Source organism: Molothrus ater, chromosome 23 (assembly GCF_012460135.2).
Source record: "Molothrus ater isolate BHLD 08-10-18 breed brown headed cowbird chromosome 23, BPBGC_Mater_1.1, whole genome shotgun sequence".
Lineage (NCBI taxonomy): Eukaryota > Metazoa > Chordata > Aves > Passeriformes > Icteridae > Molothrus > Molothrus ater.
In genome coordinates, this window is record NC_050500.2 from 1,709,228 (window position 1) to 1,729,610 (window position 20,383).

Below are 20,383 nucleotides of genomic sequence, written 5' to 3' on the forward strand. Positions count from 1 at the left end.
GCACAATTTCTTCACCATTACCTCAACTGCCACAAAACTGGCTGGCTTGCTGATTTAATCCAAAATGCTGCTGTTGACAGGAGTTACCTCCTGGTCACCAACCTCCAAAAGCAAAATGAAAAGGCTCAAAATGAAGCCATTAAAAATAGCTACCCTCAGTTCTCATCAGGTCTGGGGCTCTGAAATTCAAGTTCCTAGTTGAACTTGAAGCAAAAGAGTGACTAAATTTCATACCTTTTTGTTTTGCCAGTATGAGAGATTCAGCAGCCTTCTTCAGAGGGAAATAGCTGTGAGTTCGGACATGTCTACTGTCCATATCTTTTTACTACCTGTTAATTCTAAAAATAAACAGTTCAAAAATCTCCTCAATAATCCCAAAGAAATAAAACTACATGCTCTGCTACTCTCCAGGCAGCAAATGGCACCCAAGAGGGTAGGTAAGAAAACCCAGGTGTTTTGGTTTTGGGCTTGTTAAAGCAAGTTGAGAAGACACCAAGAAACCATGAGTGAACCAGAGCAGAGTCACAGCTGTTCCACCCAGGATTATGGCCAATTTATATAATTATTTAGGTTTTAGATGCAGCCCAAAAGCACCCCAGGAACTTCTCTGGAATTACCTGCTGGCAAACCAAAAGTAGGTCAAGCTCTGGGCATGTCTCCCTCTCCCCAGATGCTGCTCCTGCACCCCACATCTGTACAGCACTGCCTGGGTGCTTCACTAAGCCAGCTTGGAAAGGAGCATGGGGTGCTGCTCTCTCCCATGTCCAGAATCAAACCATCCTCTCCCCATTGGGGCATGGCACCTTATCCTGACCAGGGGCTGACACTGAGGATCCTCCCCATGAGGCACAGCCCCAGCCGCCCAGCACCTCAATGTGCACCCAGCTGGTCCCTCAAAGGCTGAGGAGGCAGCTGCAGCAGCTTTAGAGGCAGCTGTGCCTCCTCCACATGGCTCCCCTTCACACCTGCAAACCCTTTCCCAAAATGGCCATGGTCCCCCATGGCTGCTCCAGAAAATGCACGCGCCCCGTCCTCCCAACCATGGCTGCCCCACAGAGAAGCACAGACACGTCCCTGAGGTGCTATGCTTTATTCTGAGGGGTGCAGGGCACAGAGAAGGAGCTAGGTGGACAAGGAAGATGAGTTGTGGGAAGGTGTTTGCAGGCTGGCAGGGCCAGGCTGGGCAGCACTAGCAGGAGGTGAAGGTTTTCCAGAAGAAATTCTTGCAGGGCGCCTTGCGGTCTCGCTGCGGGAGCTGCGCAAGCCGCCCCAGCGCTGCCCCGTCCTCCTCCAGCTTGCCCTCCTCCTCCACACCCGGGAAGGCTGCCTCACTGCCCACATCCACGCCGTCCAGCAGCCCTGCCAGCATCTTCAGAATGACGTCCTTGTGGACTGTACTCCGTTCCTGCAGGCAAAGAGCAGGCAAGGTAAGGGATGGAAGGCTTGTCCCCCATGGCTGTCAAGATTCAGAGCATGCAAATGTGCCCCATGGGGCCCCTTCTCATTCCCCTGCTGCATCTCAGAGCCAAGAGATGGCAGAGCCATGCTGGAGCTCAGGGATCTGTGGCTGCAGAGGCCACTGCTGTCTCCCATCTCTATCCAGCTCAGCCAGTTGGGCCTTCATGTGCCATGTTAGAGCTGGAAAAGAGCTGCTAACAAATAAGCTTGAATTGCTGTGAAGGCCCTCACTGCAGCACTAATTAAACTTCAGTGTATGCCAAACTGCCTCTTTGCTGCTCTGGCTGCCTGGCCTCTGCCTTGGGAAGGTCAGGGAGGAGGCACAATTCTCTAGGCAATAGTAAATTAAGCTCACGGGGGGCTGTACCCCACAGTAAAATGCTGAGAATGAAATGCAACAAGGAGAGGGCTGGATTGATGGGGAGAGGGACACCCCAAATATCTGAAACAAAATGTTGCATCGGTGGAGACAGGCAGTATAGTAGAGGAAATGTATTGTATTGTAATTGAACATCTGTACAACTGTTAACTCATGTAAAAGAAAAGGGGGAAATATAGTAGAGGAAATGTATTTGAATATCTGTATAGAGGCTTTGCCCCGGAGGTCCCGGTTGTCCTTGATGGGCTGCAGTTGTAACCAATGAAGATAACTGGGATAAAAGGGGGTTAGCCAGTCAGGGAGAGCCTTGGAGGAGCCCTGACCTGAGAGAGAACAAGATGCAGAAGAAGGAGTTAGTGAAGATCTGCAGCTGTGAGAATATGCCAAAGAGATATGGACTTTAGAAGTCTGATAAGAACAGTATGGGACTCTAGAGAAATAATAGAATAACAAGGCAGCTGTACTATGTAATGCCATAGCCTGACCTTGGGGGAAGGTGGGATGAAAAAAGAGCTTTTGAGCTCCATCCCATTGCTTAATCATCCCACAGAAGAACAGAGCCTGTGGTTTGGAGCTTGAGGGAATTCCACAGGTACAAGCTATGAGTTACTGCATTTCTCTTAATTTTGCATCCAACAAATCCGAGAAGTTACCTCTTGCCTGAGCATTCCTGGTCTCTGTGACTCATTAGCAGAGACAGCTAGTACTGGCCTAGCTGAGATAGGATCTGTTCCTGTCAAACCATCTGTTTCCCATGCAGATGGGAATCTTGGAAGCAAGTTTCCACATTGCCCCCCCACAAATGCCCACACGTGCTTAGCATTTGCTGAGGACCACCTCATGAGCAACTCAAAAGATGGGTAAATACAGGCAGAGGTAAATACAGGCAGAGCACTTGTCTTGAGTTTACTTTACAGAAGGTTTATGGATATTTTTAATCACTTTCTTAGCTCTAGTAATCACCCCTGCTACCACACAAAAGAAACCAAGGAACAGAAAAAATCCACACTATATTTCTGGCAGAAGAAAAGATAGGCAAACCAGTTTGTGCTCATGGTTCATCAGCATCCACGAGCTTTCCAGTTTGCAGAATGCTCTATAATAGATATAATGACTCTCTTTAATGATACCAATATCTTGTAAGCAACAGTGTGTAAAAGACTAAGAGCCAGTACACTTGAATTAATTTTTACCAAATACTTATTTATCAATTTATCCCCTATAACTTGTTTCTTTTTTCCCCAGCAGCTAGGATTTGCACCAGGAATTTGTTTTTTAAGAGAAATTAGTTCGCTTTTAAAGTACTGCACTTGTTATTGTAAGGATGTAGAGCTGAAAATTTCCAGTTATACCCAGAATGGTTAATCCCAGGCAGCTGCAGGAGCTCTGATCTCTGACAGAACGTCAACACCTCACACTGTGTATGGTTCTGTCTTGCAGCCAGTTTTGTCATTAGTGGGATGTGAGCCTGCTCCTGAAGCACTAACACACCAGTGGATGAGCTGGAGCCAACACTAGGACCAAAAAAACAATGTGGATGTGCACAAAGGAGAAGTTAGTGCCTGTGAAACCCCCACTGGCATCCCTCACTTCTCTGGAATAACAGCGGCCTTATGGATCTGGCCACGTGTGGCACTAACCAGAGCTCAGAGGCACATCAGGGATGGCAGGGAATGTGCAGGGGAGAGGACTGCAGGGCAAGGGCAAGCAAAACAGGGCTTGTGATTAGGTTATGCTTTGATTCCCTATCCCTTTGGCCTCTTAGGGAAATAGCACAAAAAGCAAAGTTATTGGAGTGCTCTAGCCATTCTAATATTAGGGTTTTGCCAGTTGGTAAGATAAGTATATTGCCGTGAGTTCTGCCGCTGCATTGAGCTATGCTGGTTCAGAGCATAATTACCCTAGCAGAACTATGTCAATATAACTCTTCCTGTGAATACTACTGCAGAAAACACAATTTTATTTTGATGCAATTTCTTCATTTGTGATTTCTCTGTTACTTTCCTATCTTTTAAACCTTTGTCCTTCCCACAAATTCTATTTAAAATATCACCTCCCTTGATCATTTTATCAATTATATATCTTTTCTTGCCCTCCCTAGTACTTTGCTTTATTCTCTCACGCTGTACCCTTTCAATAATGTTTTCTCCTTTTCCCTCTGATCTCCTTTGTGCCAGTTCTCACTTAGCTCAGACTTCACATATTCCAGCTCTCTGGCATCTGTCCTGGTACCTCTCCTAAATCAGCTGGCCAGCAAGCCATAGTAACAGCCCATGGCTTTGCAGCACGTCAAACTGTAATGCCTTGGAGTATAGAGGGATGGAAGAGTTGCATCGGGTACAGCCTACTTGCCCTTGTGTCCCTTTCCTTGCCTCTATCCTGCTCCTACCCAGGGCACGTTGTACTCACCCTGGTGCTCTGCAGTCTCTCTTCCCCGGGCAGCGTCGTGGCTCTCACACTCCACACCAGCAGCAGCACAGACACCAGGCTGGCCACCAGCTGCATGATGCTCAGGTTGTCACTAGTGCTGAGATAGGAACACTGGTAGAGGGAGCTGTTCCTGGACTCTCTTCTGCCTCAGACAATTGTTGCAAGCCATTTTATAGCCCTCCCCCAGCCCAGCAGGTGACGCAAACAATTAAGTCTATATCAAAGGGAAATTAGGCTTTGGAGAGGTTGTTAACATTTGGCTGCTTGAGCGGGATACTTCAGTGCCTCTGGGCTTTCCATGTGCCAGACCTGCAGAGGCTAAGGAAGCAAAGGTCTGGGACTCTCCAGTGACAGGCTGTTTCTTCATGTCACAAAATTGCAGGCATCATCTGTGCCTCTTCTACTTAGCCAAATTCTGTTTGGGAAATAATGAGGAGTAGAACAATCCACCGGCTCCCACAAACCTCCGGCCAGCGCCGGATGAATCAGAGGCAAGTGGTAAAACCTTTGGCCACCAGCACTTAGATATAGCTTGGTTGATTTAAATGGGAACTAATGACACTGAAAGCCCTTCCCCAGAAGCATTCCCTGCCCAGCACAGGAGCTGTAACTGCTGGAGCAGGGCACGACATCTGAAGGAACACTGCAGCCATGGCATTAAAGCCAGCAAAAACAATTGCTAAGTAGAAATAGTTACTCACCTGGTCCAACAATCAAATCTTTGTGGCTCATCCTCAAGGGGTGAGCCCACTCCAGGGAGGAATCTCCATGCAGCCCTTGAGCATTGGGGTCAGATGCTGCCCGACCAGCGGAAGACAAGGGGTTAATGAAGCTTTTTGGACCTTGCCCTCAGAGTGGTTCCACAAAATGTCCATTAAAGCGGATTTTTAAATAAAGACAGCTTATACATATGCTTGCAATGGGTACCCCTTATTTTTTATGTTATTTCCTCAAATGTTGGCTTACAGTGTGTGCTTATACTGTATGTACCTGTGTTGGCTTATATTGTGGTACTTATATTGTGCCACTTATGATCGGAGCTGCCCTGCCCTGGCACGTAGTCACAGTTAGGTAGAACAGATATAAAAACTTTACTGTTCATCTGTCTTCTACGGGATTTTGGGTAGAAAATTTATGGGCCCAGAGTGGGGACAAGTCCTAGCTGTCAGATAGCCACTTGCTGACTGCCTCCTTTTGTCTCACAGGTCCCCAAGGATACCGAATTTCCTGGAATCTACCATTTGACATCAAGGAGCGGCAGCCAGATGTGTTGAAGCACGTTCTTCAGTGTCTCAAGTAAGGACTGCAGTGAGTGTGTAAATTGAAGAGTGTGTGAGTATGTGTGAGAGCATGAGGCAGACTGTCTGTCTGCATCTGCTCGTCTCTGCACGTCTGAGTGTCTGACCGGTTTTAGCCTTGTGTGTGTGACTTTTGCCTTTCAGGTTTTTCAACTCATTTTTAAATTTAGAATAAAAAATCCCCAGCCAGGATTCTGCCCCCCCCCCCCCCCCCCCCAGCTGTTTTTTTTTCCCCCTTGGTCCCGGTTGGTCTGCGAGGTGACATTCATCACCAAAGTTTGGGTGCAGACCATCCTGGGACTGGGGTTCAGTCCCGTCCATGGGACAGTCATGCAGGAGGATTTTTTCAAGGCTGCGATGATGGCCAGGGGTGTCACGGAGCAGTTGCAATGAGAGTGACGGTGAGTTTGTGAAGGCAGTGTGCATGGTGGATGAGTGTTGTTTGCTGGGTTTCCTGTAGCAATAAAACAAGGTGTAGAAGAGAAAGGGCCAACTCTTAGCAGGGGTTAATCCAAGGTTTTATTAGGAGTCCCAAAGGAGTTCCTGCACCTCAGGGGGCCTCCTGCCAAGAGCCCCGGGAGATGTGCCAAGGTCACATTTAAAGGGAGGTGGAAACCGACAGTAGATAACATCTTACCAACCATTAAGTGACCCTAAGGGATGGATGCTGGGGGATAGACATATAGGACAGCGTATGGGGCAAGGCTTGGGGGGCTGACCCCGAGCCTCTCGCTCATCACTCGAGGACTTGGACCAAAACTTCTGGATGGAGGGAATGGGAGGCTGAGTGATTGACAGAGAGCCAGGGTGGGGGTTCGGGGATGATCTCATCCCGGGAGAGGGATAACACAGGTTAAGGGAGGGGGGTACAGTTTGGGATAAACCATTTGGGAAAAATACGGGGATACAAAACTAAATTACTTCAAAGTATTACAAAGTATAAAAATGCACTACAGCAGGTCTGGGCAGCACCAAATAAAATAAAATGCTTTAAAAATAGAATAATTAAAAATAAAATTAAATAAAATTAAAATAACAAAATCAATTTAAAATAAAGGAACGAGAAAATAAAAACTGTAAAGTGTCGTAAAAGTTCCATAAAAGGTAGTGCCGTAATGCAAGACCCTCAACCACCACCACAATCACCAGCTTGAGTTGGTCTGGGCAGCACCAAATAAAAAAAAAAAAAAGCTTTAAAAATCGAAAAATTAAAAATAAAAATTAAATAAAAAATAAAATTAAAAAAAATTAAATAAAAAAAATTAAAAGAAAAATTAAAAATAAAAATTGAATACAAAATAAAATTAAAAGATAAAATAAAAAACTTTAAAAATAGAATAATTTTAAAAAATTAAACGAAAAATAAAATCTTTAAAAATAGAATAATTAAAACAAAATTAAATACAAAAAAAATTAAAAGCTTTAAAAATATAAAAGTTAAAAATAAAAATTAAATAAAAAATTTTTAAAAATTTTTAAAAATGTTAAAAAAAATTAAATAAAAAATAAAATTAAAAAAATTTAAAAATAGAATAATTTTAAAAAATTAAATGAAAAATAATGTTAAAAAATAAAATAAAAAGCTTTAAAAATAGAATAAATAAAACTAAAAATTAAATGAAAAATAAAATTAAAAAATTTAAAAATAAAAATTAAATAAAAAATAAAATTAGAAAAATAAAATAAAAAACTTAAAAAATATAAAAAATAAGAATAAAAATTAAATTAAAAATTTTAAAAATTTTAAAAAATGTTAAATGAGAATAATAAAAAATAAAAATTAAATAAAAAATAAAATTTAAAAAATAAAAAACTTTAAAAATATAAAAATTTAAAGTAAAAATTAAATAAAAAATAAAATGAAAAAAATAAAATAAAAAACTTAAAAAAAAAATTAAAAATAAAAATTAAATTTAAAAAAATTATAAACTAAAATAAAAAGCTTTAAAATTGGAATAATTAAAAATAAAAATTAAATAAAAAATAAAATTAAAAAAATAAAAAGCCTTAAAAAGACAATAATTAAAAATAAAAATTAAATAAAAATAAAATTTTAAAAATAAAATAAAAAACTTTAAAACTAATTAAAAATAAAAATTAAATAAAAATAAAATTAAAAAATAAAATAAAAAGCTTTAAAAATATGAAAAATAAAAATTAAATTGAAAAAATTAAATAAAAAACTTTAAAAAGAGAAAAATTAAAAATGAAAAACTTAAATTAAAAAATATTAATTAAATAAAAAAAACTAGAAAAATAAAATGAAAAACTTTAAAAATATAAAAAATAAGAATAAAAATTAAATAAAAAATTTTAAAAATTTTAAAAAAAGTTAAATGAGAATAATAAAAAATAAAAATTAAATAAAAAATAAAATTATAAAAAATAAAAAACTTTAAAAATATAAAAATTTAAAGTAAAAATTAAATAAAAAATAAAATGAAAAAATAAAATAAAAAACTTAAAAAAAAAATTAAAAATAAAAATTAAATTTAAAAAAATTATAAACCAAAATAAAAAGCTTTAAAATTGGAATAATTAAAAATAAAAATTAAATAAAAAATAAAATTAAAAAAATAAAAAGCCTTAAAAAGACAATAATTAAAAATAAAAATTAAATAAAAATAAAATTTCAAAAATAAAATAAAAAACTTTAAAACTAATTAAAAATAAAAATTAAATAAAAATAAAATTAAAAAATAAAATAAAAAGCTTTAAAAATATAAAAAATAAAAATTAAATTGAAAAAATTAAATAAAAAACTTTAAAAAGAGAAAAATTAAAAATGAAAAACTTAAATTAAAAAATATTAATTAAAAATAAATGAAAAAGAAAATGAAACCTGTAAAGTGCCGTAAAGTACCGTAAAAATTCCATAAAGGGTAGTGCCGTAAAGCGCGACTGCCGTAAAACTGCCGTAAAAGCGCGACTGTCGCAAAAGGTGCCGTAAAGCGCGACTGTCGCAAAAGCTGCCGTAAAGCAGAACTGTCGTAAAAGGTGCCGTAAAGCAGAACTGTCGCAAAAGCTGCCGTAAAGCAGAACTGTCGTAAAAGGTGCCGTAAAACAGAACTGTCGCAAAAGCTGCCGTAAAGCGCGACTGTCGCAAAAGGTGCCGTAAAGCGCGACTGTCGTAAAAGGTGTCGTAAAGCAGAACTGTCGTAAAAGCTGCCGTAAAGCATAACTGTCGTAAAAGGTGCCGTAAAGCATAACTGTCGTAAAAGGTGCCGTAAAGCGCGACTGTCGTAAAAGCTGCCGTAAAGCAGAACTGTCGCAAAAGGTGCCGTAAAGCGCGACTGTCGTAAAAGGTGCCGTAAAGCAGAACTGTCGCAAAAGCTGCCGTAAAGCGCGACTGTCGCAAAAGGTGCCGTTAAGCGCGACTGTCGCAAAAGGTGCCGTAAAGCAGAACTGTCGTAAAAGCTGCCGTAAAGCATAACTGTCGTAAAAGGTGCCGTAAAGCGCGACTGTCGTAAAAGCTGCCGTAAAGCGTGACTGTCGCAAAAGCTGCCGTAAAGCGTGACTGTCGCAAAAGGTGCCGTAAAGCGTGACTGTCGCAAAAGGTGCCGTAAAGCGCGACTGTCGTAAAAGGTGCCGTAAAGCAGAACTGTCGCAAAAGGTGCCGTAAAGCGCGACTGTCGTAAAAGGTGCCGTAAAGCGCGACTGTCGTAAAAGGTGCCGTAAAGCAGAACTGTCGCAAAAGGTGCCGTAAAGCGCGACTGTCGTAAAAGGTGTCGTAAAGCGCGACTGTCGCAAAAGGTGCCGTAAAGCAGAACTGTCGTAAAAGGTGCCGTAAAGCGCGACTGTCGCAAAAGGTGCCGTAAAGCGCGACTGTCGTAAAAGGTGTCGTAAAGCGCGACTGTCGTAAAAGGTGCCGTAAAGCAGAACTGTCGCAAAGGCTGCCGTAAAGCGCGACTGTCGCAAAAGGTGCCGTAAAGCGCGACTGTCGCAAAAGGTGCCGTAAAGCGCGACTGTCGCAAAAGGTGCCGTAAAGCAGAACTGTCGTAAAAGCTGCCGTAAAGCATAACTGCCGTAAAAGGTGCCGTAAAGCATAACTGCCGTAAAAGGTGCCGTAAAGCATAACTGTCGTAAAAGGTGCCGTAAAGCGCGACTGTCGTAAAAGCTGCCGTAAAGCAGAACTGTCGCAAAAGGTGCCGTAAAGCGCGACTGTCGCAAAAGGTGCCGTAAAGCGCGACTGTCGCAAAAGGTGCCGTAAAGCAGAACTGTCGCAAAAGGTGCCGTAAAGCGCGACTGTCGTAAAAGGTGCCGTAAAGCAGAACTGTCGCAAAAGGTGCCGTAAAGCGCGACTGTCGCAAAAGGTGCCGTAAAGCAGAACTGTCGCAAAAGGTGCCGTAAAGCGCGACTGTCGTAAAAGCTGCCGTAAAGCAGAACTGTCGCAAAAGGTGCCGTAAAGCGCGACTGTCGCAAAAGGTGCCGTAAAGCGCGACTGTCGTAAAAGGTGCCGTAAAGCAGAACTGTCGCAAAAGGTGCCGTAATGCGCGGCTGTCGTAAAAGCGCCGTAATGCGCGACTGTCGTAAAACTGCCGTTCAGCCGTTTTTCCCGGAAATTATGGACACAGGTGTTTAAAGCACTTTTTAATAGTATTTCCCGCCGGGCCATGACTGCCGCAGCGCTGGTCCCAGCTTGCAGGGCGCTGCTTTGAGCTGTGTTTGCCGCACGGGGGGTGCCCGCAGCAGTCGCCCCGCCCCTCCTGCGGGCCCGCCCCTTGCCGCCGCGAGTCTCCAGTGGGACCCGCCCCTCACCTCCCCGTCGGACCCCGCAGTCCTGTCCACCCTGCCGCCCCGCCCCCCACCCTCGCGGTTCCGGCACCCGCCCCCACCCGCCGGCGCCTCCCGCCGCTCCTGCCTTTGCCATCCCGTTAGTCCCTGCTGCCCCGGTACCGCGGGCCCCGTCCCTCAACTCCGCTTTTACGGTCCCGCCCACCAGCGTTACCGCGGCCCCCCCCCTCCGATTCCGCCGCTCCCCCCCCGTTACCCGCGAGTGCGGCCGCTCCTGCCGCCCCCCCGGTCCCCCCCGGTCCCCCCGCCCCCTTTGCCGACACAGCGGGGCCGGTGCTGGCCCAAGTCCCGCCGCTGCTGCTGCGGCTTTGCAGTTCCCTGCCGCTCCCGGCTTGCAGTGCCGATCGCGCCTGGCGCGGCCGCGCGGCGTCCCAGCGCCCCCTGTGCGCGTTGCCGCGGGAAGCTCTGCCCCCCCCCCCGCCCGAACCTGCCGTTCAAGCGCGCGCCGCACACCCCGAGCTGCCCACGGGCCCCGCCGCAGCTCAGGCGCCCACGCTGACCCCGCCCCTGCCGGCGTTTGGGCGCAATCCCCCGGTCCCGGCACGGCACCGCTTGCGCTGGGACCGGGACGCCCCAGCACCCCGTGCCGGTGGCGCCGCTCCAGCGCAGCGTCCCCTCAGCGCCGCCCCTGCCCGCCGGGCCAGCAGGGACCCCGGCTCCCAGCGGCTGCACGCCGCAGTCCAGCCGCCGACAAACCGCCCGCAGCAGAATCCCGCCGCCTCCACGCTGCTCCTCCCGCCGCCCCGGGATCATCTCCCGCCTCCCGCCGCCCCGGGATCATCTCCCGCTGACGAGGCCGCCCGGCCGCCGCCCGTGGTCGCATTCTCGCTCCTGCCGCCGCCGCTCCATGGCGCGCCGAGCCGCGCCTTCCCCCGGCGGCCCCCCGCTTCAGAGCTGCTGGATGGCGCGGCTCCGCCGCCTCCTGCGAGCGCGACCGTCCCGGCGTTCGGCGTTCCCTTCCACGCCCACGACCACAGCCCCGGCTCCCGTTTCCGCAGCTCCGCCACCGGCCCCCCCGCTCCGGCAGCCCCCCGCACCAGCGATATCACTCCGCGCCGCCTTATCCAACCACAGCGCTGCTTCCGGGATCAGCCGCACGCATACGCAGTTCTATCTCCACGGCCCCGACCACCCCCCACTGCTTTGGCCGCAGCTCTGGTACAGCCAGGTCCCGGTTCCGAGCCGCTGCGTGCCGCTGTCCGGCCACAGCCGGCATCCCTGTGCCGGGGCACGCCGCTTCCACCGCCACCGGGTCGATACACGGCACCACAGCAGGCGAAAACTGCATCGCCTTGCATGTATCCTTCCGCGTCTCCCCCTCTGCCGGATCTCTCTCGTGCGCTCACCGAGAGATCCCTCCGCAGCGCGGGACCCTGCACAACCCACACCTGGTGTGCCTCCGCGTGACCCTGCACAAACCCCACCTGGTGTGCCTCCGCGTGATCCTGCACAACCCCCACCTGGTGTGCCTCCGCGTTTTCGCCCTCCGCAACCCTAGCACCGAGTGGGACTACTTTGTGTCACGATTCGTCCGCACAGCCACATCCCCGCACACAAACCGTGCGACGAGGAGGGGGAGGCTGGAATATGACAGCTGCTTTAATAAATACAGGACAGACAGATAAATTCCATTCAAACACAGAATCCTGTGGAAATGCTATAGGATTTGTGTCATTGAAACATCAAAGCAAAACCTCTGCTGATTCAGCTCATAAAAATCATTGATGCATAAAATCCAACAATAATTGTCAAGAAAGAAAAGGGGAAGGAGGGAGGATTGGGAGAACAGAGGAAGAAGAAAAGGCAACCCCATAAATGCACACAAGACAGTTTAACTCTTTCATGAAGCATTTGCACCCTTGTGTGGGGAAAAAAAAAAAAAGTGGATGCGGAAAAAATTCTGTGGGAACTGGAGGGAGATGGAAATAAGAAAAACCATCTCTTTTTCCACGTTATCTATCTTGGATGGAAGCTTCTGGACCAGCCAGCAGCTTGGGAGTGTCTTCATTTACAATATTCCTTCCTGAAATCTGAAAGCAAATGGAAAAGGGCATCAGCACCTCGAGAGAGATTTCAAACAATTCAAAGAAGCACAAAAATACGGATTTATTTCTAGGCAAGCATTTGCAGTCACCCACATCCCTGATATCAAAAAGCTCCCCCAGTGAGACAGGCTGGGGGTAAATTATTGCCCAGACCCACCCTGCAGGAGAAAATTCCAGGAGAATTCCATCAGGGAGAGCTCCTGGGCTCTCCATCCCCTACTTGGTGTCATTTCAGCCCCTTTATTAAATCCTCATTCCCCTGGAGTGAGTAATGGAATCCCAGAGCTGATCACAGGAGCTGTCCTACAAACACAGGGCACAGCCCTGGGGATTAATCCTGGAGCAGCAGGAGGAGATCCAGCCCCAGGCAGGGAGAGACCTTTGCTTTTCTTGGATGAAGTAACTGAAATTACCCAGAAATTAATTCCACTCCAAACACTCTCCTTCTGCACTGTGTTTTCTGCCCAAACACCAAGCCAGGACATTTTTGGGCTCCCTCTGAGGTCACAGCAAAGCAGGCGCTGCTCCAGCCCTGCCAAGCTTTCTTTTTCCAATCAAGAAAAATTCCAATTTGTGCCATGCCCAAAGCTTTTAAAAGGCAAATCACTGCTTGCATCTTGTGGCCCCATGATGAAAGGATGGGAATGCAGCTGGCTTCTCATTCCTGCTTTTGCCATGAGGTTTCTCATTCCTTTTTGGCTGTGGCTTGGTCACTCACTGATGGACTGTTCCCATCGGAACAGCCACCAATTAAAGGGAAGAAAGTGATGATTACCTTTGTCTAAATCAATGTTCTTTGCTGGGAAGCTTCTGGCTTGCTCAGCCTTCTCCTTCAGGATGTTGTTTTTGTAATCTGTGCAAGGGGAGGAGCAGAATTCACGCAGGATATTAAAAGAAAACAAGAATTTGATGAGCAAGACAGAGGTGATCAGCCTTCCTTGCTGTGCTCCAGGCCTGGCACCTCTGATTTCTAGGAATTATTTGTGGAGTTACTCAGCAGGAAAACAGCTCTGAGTTCATTTTAGCCCCTGGCATTAACCAGTTGTGCAAACTTCAGCTCCCTGCTCCTCACTGATCCTTCCAGCTCTGGATTATCTCCTCAAAGCTCACCTGGAGATGACTGATTATTAATTATCTAGATTACTAAATATCCAGATTTTTGCAACCCAGCCTCTGCAATTCCTTTCTTTACTTCCAAATTTTTTTGTTTGCTGCGGCCTTTACAGCAATTCTTGTCAGCTTTTTTTTTAAAGGTTGTGCCTTTATTGGGGATGCAATAAAAAAATAAAGGGATAAATATTTGTCACTATATATATATATAAATAAATTATTTATAATTTTCCCCTTTATAATATTTCTAATTTCCTGGTTTATCCAGCTGGGGTGAACTTGGCATCATGGCAAGGCTTCAGGAAGCTCAGGGTGGAGCAGCAGTTTTTGAAATGGATCCACTCCAAATCCCAGCCAGAACCAAGCCCTGCTCAATTATTGGCACAATAAACTCCAGGCTGCACCTTCAAACCCCAGCAAGGAGCAGCATCCACCTTCAGGAATGCTGGAATCCCCAAAATCCATCCTATAAATCCTCAAATAAAGTCCATACCCACCGCCAGAGGGTAAAGAATGGATTAAGTCACTTCCAAATATCCAAGTGCCATTAGAAATTTCAGATTTCCAGGGATTGGGACCTGTTTTGGTGCCAGGGACACCTACCCAGCCTGATGTCTTCACTTTTGTGTGGGGTCAGATCTGTTGTGTCCACTGTAAATTCTTTAAGGTTCACATCCTTCCTGAAAAGGGAATAATGGTGGAAAATGGTATTGTCCCATCTTATAATATCTGGCTCCTTTCACGCTTTTCCCCCTTAGCTTTCCTAATTCTTTAGAGGATTTATTCATTTTTAAATTTTTTCCCCACTTGTTTGTCCTGATCTTAGAACAATGGGCAGCCAATCCTGCAATTTCCTTTTTTTTCCCACTTTAATCCCATGAAATAAGGTCTGGAGGAGCCCAGCTCCATGATCTTGGCCCCATTTCACAGCAGATCTGTGCATTATTCCTTCCCCACCAGTTCCCAAGGACATCTCACAGAAACTTCACCCCTCAATCAGTTCCCAAAGAGGAACAAGAGGAAATTCAATCGCCAAATCAGCCCCACAAACCATTTTCTCCTCCACTTCCTCCTCCTAACCAGATTTCCAGCTGGTTTAGGCTCTTAGCTGAGGAGGAAATCCAAATTTCACTTGAAGGCATTCTAAACCTAATTAATAATATTAATAATATTAAAATTGATTATACTTACTCTCCGTATTTCTTCACGTTGTATTCATAACCTGACCAGGAGGAAAAAGCAGAATGAGCAGTCACAGCCAGTCCAGACCCATTCCTGGGGTTGTTTTTATTTGTGTGGCACCCAAAGCCAGTTCTGAGGGTGCCACCCAGAGATCCCAGTGTCCCTTGATGGGATCCCAGAGCCAGCAGGGACATGGACACCTGAGCTCCCAGGGATGAATCCCACCTGGGAAGGGCTTTTCTTCTCCTCTGTGGAGTAACTCTGCAAATCATGAGTGGGGTTCATCCAAAACCTGCACTTGATGACCTTGGAAGTCTTTTCCAACCCCAACAATTCCACAAAATCAAGGCCTGGTATTTTAAAACCACATCAGCCCTGCAAATCCTGGACTCCTGAGCTCCCAAGAGATAAATCCCACCTGGGAAGGGCTTTTCTTCGTTTCTGTGGCCTGGATGTGATGATCTTGGAGGTCTTTTCCAACCCCAACAACTCCACAAGATCAAGGCCTGGATATTTTTACACCACACCAGCCCTGAAAATCCTCCCACTGGGCAAGGACCTGGACCCCTGAGCTCCCAAAGGACAAATCCCACCTGGGAAGGGCTTTTCTTCTCTTCTACAGAGCAAACCATGAGCGGGCTGCAGCCAAAGCCTGCACCTGATGACCCTGGAGGTCTTTTCCAACCCCAACAATTCCACAAATCCAAAGCCTGGATGCTTTTACACCACACCAGCCCTGCAAATCCTGGACACCTGAGCTCCTAAGGGATAAATCCCACCTGAGAAGGGCTTTTCTTCTCCCTTCTGTGGAGCAACCCAGCAAATCTGGAGTGGGGTTCGGCCAAAGCCTGCACCTGATGACCTTGGAGGTCTTTAGAACCCAGACAATTCCATAAAATCAAAACCTGGACATTTTTACACCACACCAACCTTGCAAATCCTGGACACCTGAGCTCCCAAAGGATAAATCCCACCTGGGAAGGGCTTTTTTCTCCCTTCTACAGAACAAATCATGAGTGGGATCCAGCCAAGGCCTGCACCTGATGACCCTGGAGATCCTTTCCAACCCCAGCAACTCCACAAAATCAAAACCTGGGCATTTTTACACCAGACCAGCCCTGCAAGTCCTCCCCTGGGCAGGTTCCTGGTTTCCCAGGAGGGGATCCTGCTCCTTGCAGGAATCTTTCCAGGATTTCCCTGGACTCACCTCTGTGCCGGCGCCTGCGGGTGACGAGCACCACGATGATGAGGAGGACGAGGAAGAGCAGCAGAGTGGCCAGGATGTAGCCCAGCTGCTGGAAAAAGTGCATCCTGCTCTCAGGGATGATGACATTGATGACATTGTGGCCCCTGACCACGTTTGGATCTGAGGGAAGGAGAACAGGGAGTGTTCACTGGGAGTGAGGTCACAGGGAGGAATTCTGGATTGCAAGAATTAATCAGTGCCTAAATTATGATTTATCATCATTCCCAGTGCCTAAATTGTGATTTATCATCATTCCAGGGTCTAACAGGATCCCTGGCCATCAGAATGTTCTGGCAGAGGGGAATTCCAAAGCAAAGCCAGCCCCAAACCTTCCAGAGGGTCCCACGATGCCAGGTGGGAATGCTCAGGGAGGAATTCTGAATTTTAAGAATTAATCAGGGCTTAAATTATGATTTATCATCATTCCCAGGGTCTAACAGGATCCGTGGCCATCAGAGGTTGTTGCAAGGGGAATTCCAGAGCAAAGCCAGCCCCAAACCTTCCAGAGGGCCACAATGCTCAGGGAAGAATTCCAAATTACAAGAATTAATCAGTGCCTAAATTATGATTTATCATCATTCCCAGTGCCTAAATTATGTTTTCATAATTCCCAGGGTTTAACAGGATCCCTTCTGGATCAGTGATCCTTGGCCATCAGAGTGTTCTTGCAAAGAGAATTCCAGAGCAAAGCCAGCCCCAAACCTTCCAGAGGGTCCCACAATGCTCAGGGAGGAATTCTGGATTGCAAGAATTAATCAGTGCCTAAATTATGATTGATCACAATTCCCAGGGTTTAAAATGATCCTGGCCATCAGAGTGTTCTTGCAGGGGGGGGGAATTTCAGCCCCAAACCTTCCAGAGGGTCCCACAATGCTCCTCTGGGTCCCTTTCAACACAAACTCCAAACTGCTCTGGCTCCAGCCAGCAGCCCCTCCTTGCCAAGGGTTATAATTTATGGAGTGGGAAGAGGTTTCCAGAGCCAAAAAATATTGAGCTTCCTTTGAAATGAAATCAAATCAATAAAATAAATAAACCCCCTAAAAAAGCAGAGGAAAGCCAAGATTCCATTCCTTTTGAGGATGCAGCAGGATTCCTGTCCCACAGCACAGGAAAGGAGAGCTCAAAACTTTTTATGTGGAACATTTTTTTTTTTTTCTTTTTGTAGGTCTCAAATAAATAGGTCAATGTTTTACACGTGTAAAGAGGAAGCGACTCCTCTGCTTGCAACAGTCAAGAGGAATGGACAAAGCCAGCCCAGGCATGGATGGAATCCCAGAGGACTCTAAGGGGAGAGGGATTTTTCCTTCAAAACTGAGCAGAAGAGATTCCCCCTACAGGGAATTTTCACAGAGCACCAGGCAAGATCAGGATGGAGCCCTTGGGAGATCCCTCTGCGAATTCCCCAGAGGGAACAAGGGCAAAACTGGGGGAAATAATACCTCAAAAATACCTCAAAAGCCACAGCACCCTTCAGCAGATGTGTCCTGACACTTCTGGCACTGGGACTGCCTCCAGTTTTTTGGGGCAGTTTCCAGCAGTTCAAAAACACCAACCAGCGAAAAGCAAATTAAATCAAGCAAGAGTGGGTGGAAATAAACACTCTGAAACCAGAGCTGAGGGTTTGCTAATGCCAACAGCACTCCTAGAAAATCAAAAAGCAACGTGAAAATCAAAAATCAACAGAGCAACGTGCTCTTTTTACTGGGATTTCCAGTTCTCCCTGGACACAGAGCTGGAAAAAAACACGGGATTTCCACCCTGCCAAGCTAAAAAATATCAATTCAAACCAAGGAAGCCACTTGCAAAGCTGCAAACAGCACATGTGACAGCTCTGCCCTGTCCCACCCTGGCTCCTTGCTGCCATAATGAGATGGTGCCACAGCAAACACAGGAATTTCTATTCCTGGATTTTTGCTTTCCCACAGAACTTGGGTTTAAACTTTAGGCAACACTGAGGAGATCACTGCAAAAACAAAAGAGTGGAAACTGAGATTTGATAACTTTGTGCAATGGGATGTTTCCCATTTGATAACTGGGGAGCAGAATTTAGGCTGGGGTGATGAAGGTTTACTCTGTAGCCAAGATCTGATCTGTCAGCACATCTCACATCACCCTGCCCCAAATTCACATTTTAACCACTGAAAAATAAATCCTAAACATCCACCCACCCCAAATCCACTCCAGGACATTTTAACCACTGAAAAATAAATCCTAATGATGAGGGGGGAAACCTTAAGTTTAAGAAGTGCTTTAACATCATCTTCCCAAAGTGTCAAAGACCAAATTATTCTGCTGGAAAAGGTGGAGAGCTCTCCACAAACCTGGCAAAGGTTTGGCAATATTTTAGCACTAATTATGAGACAGAACAGCTTCTCCTGCCACCTGCTGCAGAGCAAACCCTGAGTAAAAATGCACTTTTAATAAATATCCAGCACATTTCCAGTGCTGAGCCTGAAAGCAGCACTGAGCCCTGCCTCTGCTCCAAACAGGAGGAACTGGACACCAACTTTAGCCCAGGGGAAAAGTTTAGGTCTCTGTGACTTGAGAAAGCCAACTTCTTACAGGAGAATAAATCTATTTAAAAATGTATGAAGAGAATCAAAATTCTGTATTAAACAGGCAATAAATATTAAAACACAAGTAATATTTTAAAGTGTTAATAAAGAACTATACCCAAAAGACTTTATATTAAACTTGGGATTTTTGTTTTCTTTTTCTGCCTGAACGAAGTGTGATGGTTTTGAGTTTGGACAGGCTGACAGATGATAGCTCAGTGCAGTGGAAAATATGAAAATTGGTTTATGGCACACACACACAAAAAAAAAAAAAAAAAAAAGAAAGAAAAGCTGAAGGGTGGAGGAAAGAAAATTCCTGGTGGTTGATTCTGCATGGTCTGGCACCTTGCACAGCCCAAACATCCGTGCAAAGGGGAGAGAAACTCTGCTGGGAATGCTGGGAAGAGTTGGGACAGCAAAGGTAGGGCTGCATCAACCCCTGCCCACACCTCCATAAAAGCATGGAGGAAAGAGAACCAATAAAAAGGGGGAAAATACAAAAAAAAAAAAGTTCACCACCCTGCTGTCCATCTCTACAAGAACATCACTCACCTGCGGCAGGGACCGTGATGTTCACCACCTTTAGTGCCCATCTCTACAGGAACACCACTCACCTGCAGCAGGGACCGTGATGTTCACCACCCTGCTGTCCCTCTGCGGCTCGGTGACAGCCAGGTGGTAGATCCTGCGCTCGTGCAGCCCGCAGTAGTGGTGGTGCAGGTGGCACGAGTAGGTGCCCTCGTCGGCGCTCTCCAGGCGCGAGATGCGCAGCGAGAAGTCCCCGAGGCCGAAGGCTCCGCGGCTCACGTTCATCTTCTGCCTCAGGAACTGGGGCCCGTAGGAGCGGCGCTCCCCGGACGCGTACAGATCCACCAGGCGGTCGGCGCGGTCCTGGGGCACCCCGGGGGCTGCCGGTCCAGTGCACCACCTGCTGCTCCTCCTCGCTGTGCCGCTCCGTCCAGATGTGCTGGCGGTTGACGCAGGGCAGCGTCACCGTGCTGCCCTCCGGGGCACCAGCACCGGCTTCTCGCCGTCCCAGTACTCGCTGGGCTCCTCGTCTGTGGGGGAACACAGCCTTGGAATGGGTTTGCTCCTCTTGCCCCACTGGTTTTGCCCCACTTCTCCTTTTTCCCCCCCCACAAAATCTACTTAAGTTTCCTTCCTGCGATGCTTTGTGAAGGCTGACCTAGACAGGTTTAAAAAAGAACGGACTAGACAGAGTTAAAAAATAAAGCAGGGGTTTATGAAAAGGATCTCCTCCATGGAGCCACCCTGGGCAGCACAAGAGCCCAACCAGGGCTGCACCAAGATGAACCAAAATGGTCCCAAAATGCACAACTGCTCATGGGGTCTGTCACTTTGATCAGTTCTGCTCCATTTGCATTTTGGAGTGAATTGTCCAATTCCAGCTTTAGCCCATGCAGTCCCATCCTTGTTTTTCTCTCTCCAGCCCACGGTGTTTGTGCTCCTGGGCTGAGATTTGGATCATTTGTCCTTGGTGCCCAGCTGGAGCAGGAATTGTTTTGTTCCCTGCTCTGTGCACAGAGCTCAGCATCCCCTGATGTGAACCCAGATCCCCACTAGGCAGCAGATATGAAAAGAAAAATTTAAAATCTGACCTGAGGCATCACCAGGTTTCTTTACGGGCCAAAATCAGCAATTTTTAGGCCAATTTGCTGTCCACACGTGGACGGAGTTGATACAAAGTTCCCATCAACACCAGTGTCAAGGGACAGCAGAGACACCTGAGATTGCTCCAGAGCCTGGAATGCTGAATTCCAGTGTCAAGGACTCCCAGAGATTGTTCCTTGGAACCCTAAAGCTCCCCAAGATTGGAATCCTATAACACACCCCTCCAAAATCTTCAAAGTGCCACATGGCACAGC

The 20,383-nt window shown here is 46.3% G+C and overlaps 2 protein-coding genes across 2 annotated transcripts in view; both read right to left on the reverse strand.

Moving 5' to 3' along the window:
• Positions 1–1,075: 1,075 nt before the first annotated feature.
• LOC118694825 (somatostatin-2-like) lies at positions 1,076–5,746 on the reverse strand. The gene is made up of 2 exons (XM_036396065.2): positions 4,247–5,746; positions 1,076–1,405 (listed from the first exon to the last, which is right to left on the reverse strand). The coding sequence occupies exons 1-2, from the start codon at positions 4,340–4,342 to the stop codon at positions 1,190–1,192; spliced, it is 312 nt and encodes a 103-aa protein (XP_036251958.1). The 5' UTR covers positions 4,343–5,746; the 3' UTR covers positions 1,076–1,189.
• A 6,194-nt stretch (positions 5,747–11,940) lies between these two features.
• LOC118695083 (uncharacterized) overlaps positions 11,941–20,383 on the reverse strand; it is a 10,867-nt gene continuing 2,424 nt past the window's right edge. Inside the window, 8 exon segments of the mRNA XM_036396477.2 lie at positions 11,941–12,389; positions 13,180–13,257; positions 14,118–14,194; positions 14,706–14,736; positions 15,904–16,062; positions 19,112–19,410; positions 19,412–19,511; positions 19,514–19,555. Coding sequence (XP_036252370.1) covers positions 12,364–12,389; positions 13,180–13,257; positions 14,118–14,194; positions 14,706–14,736; positions 15,904–16,062; positions 19,112–19,410; positions 19,412–19,511; positions 19,514–19,555 — 812 coding nt within the window. The 3' untranslated portion in view covers positions 11,941–12,363.

What these genes read in the sequence shown, in the direction of transcription:
- LOC118694825 (XM_036396065.2), bottom strand. Translation starts at nt 4,342, where the DNA reads ATGCAGCTGGTGGCCAGCCTGGTGTCTGTGCTGCTGCTGGTGTGGAGT. An exon ending in AGAGACTGCAGAGCACCAGG is followed by an intron (nt 1,406 to 4,246) that starts GTGAGTACAACG and finishes CTTTGCCTGCAG; the next exon opens with GAACGGAGTACAGTCCACAA.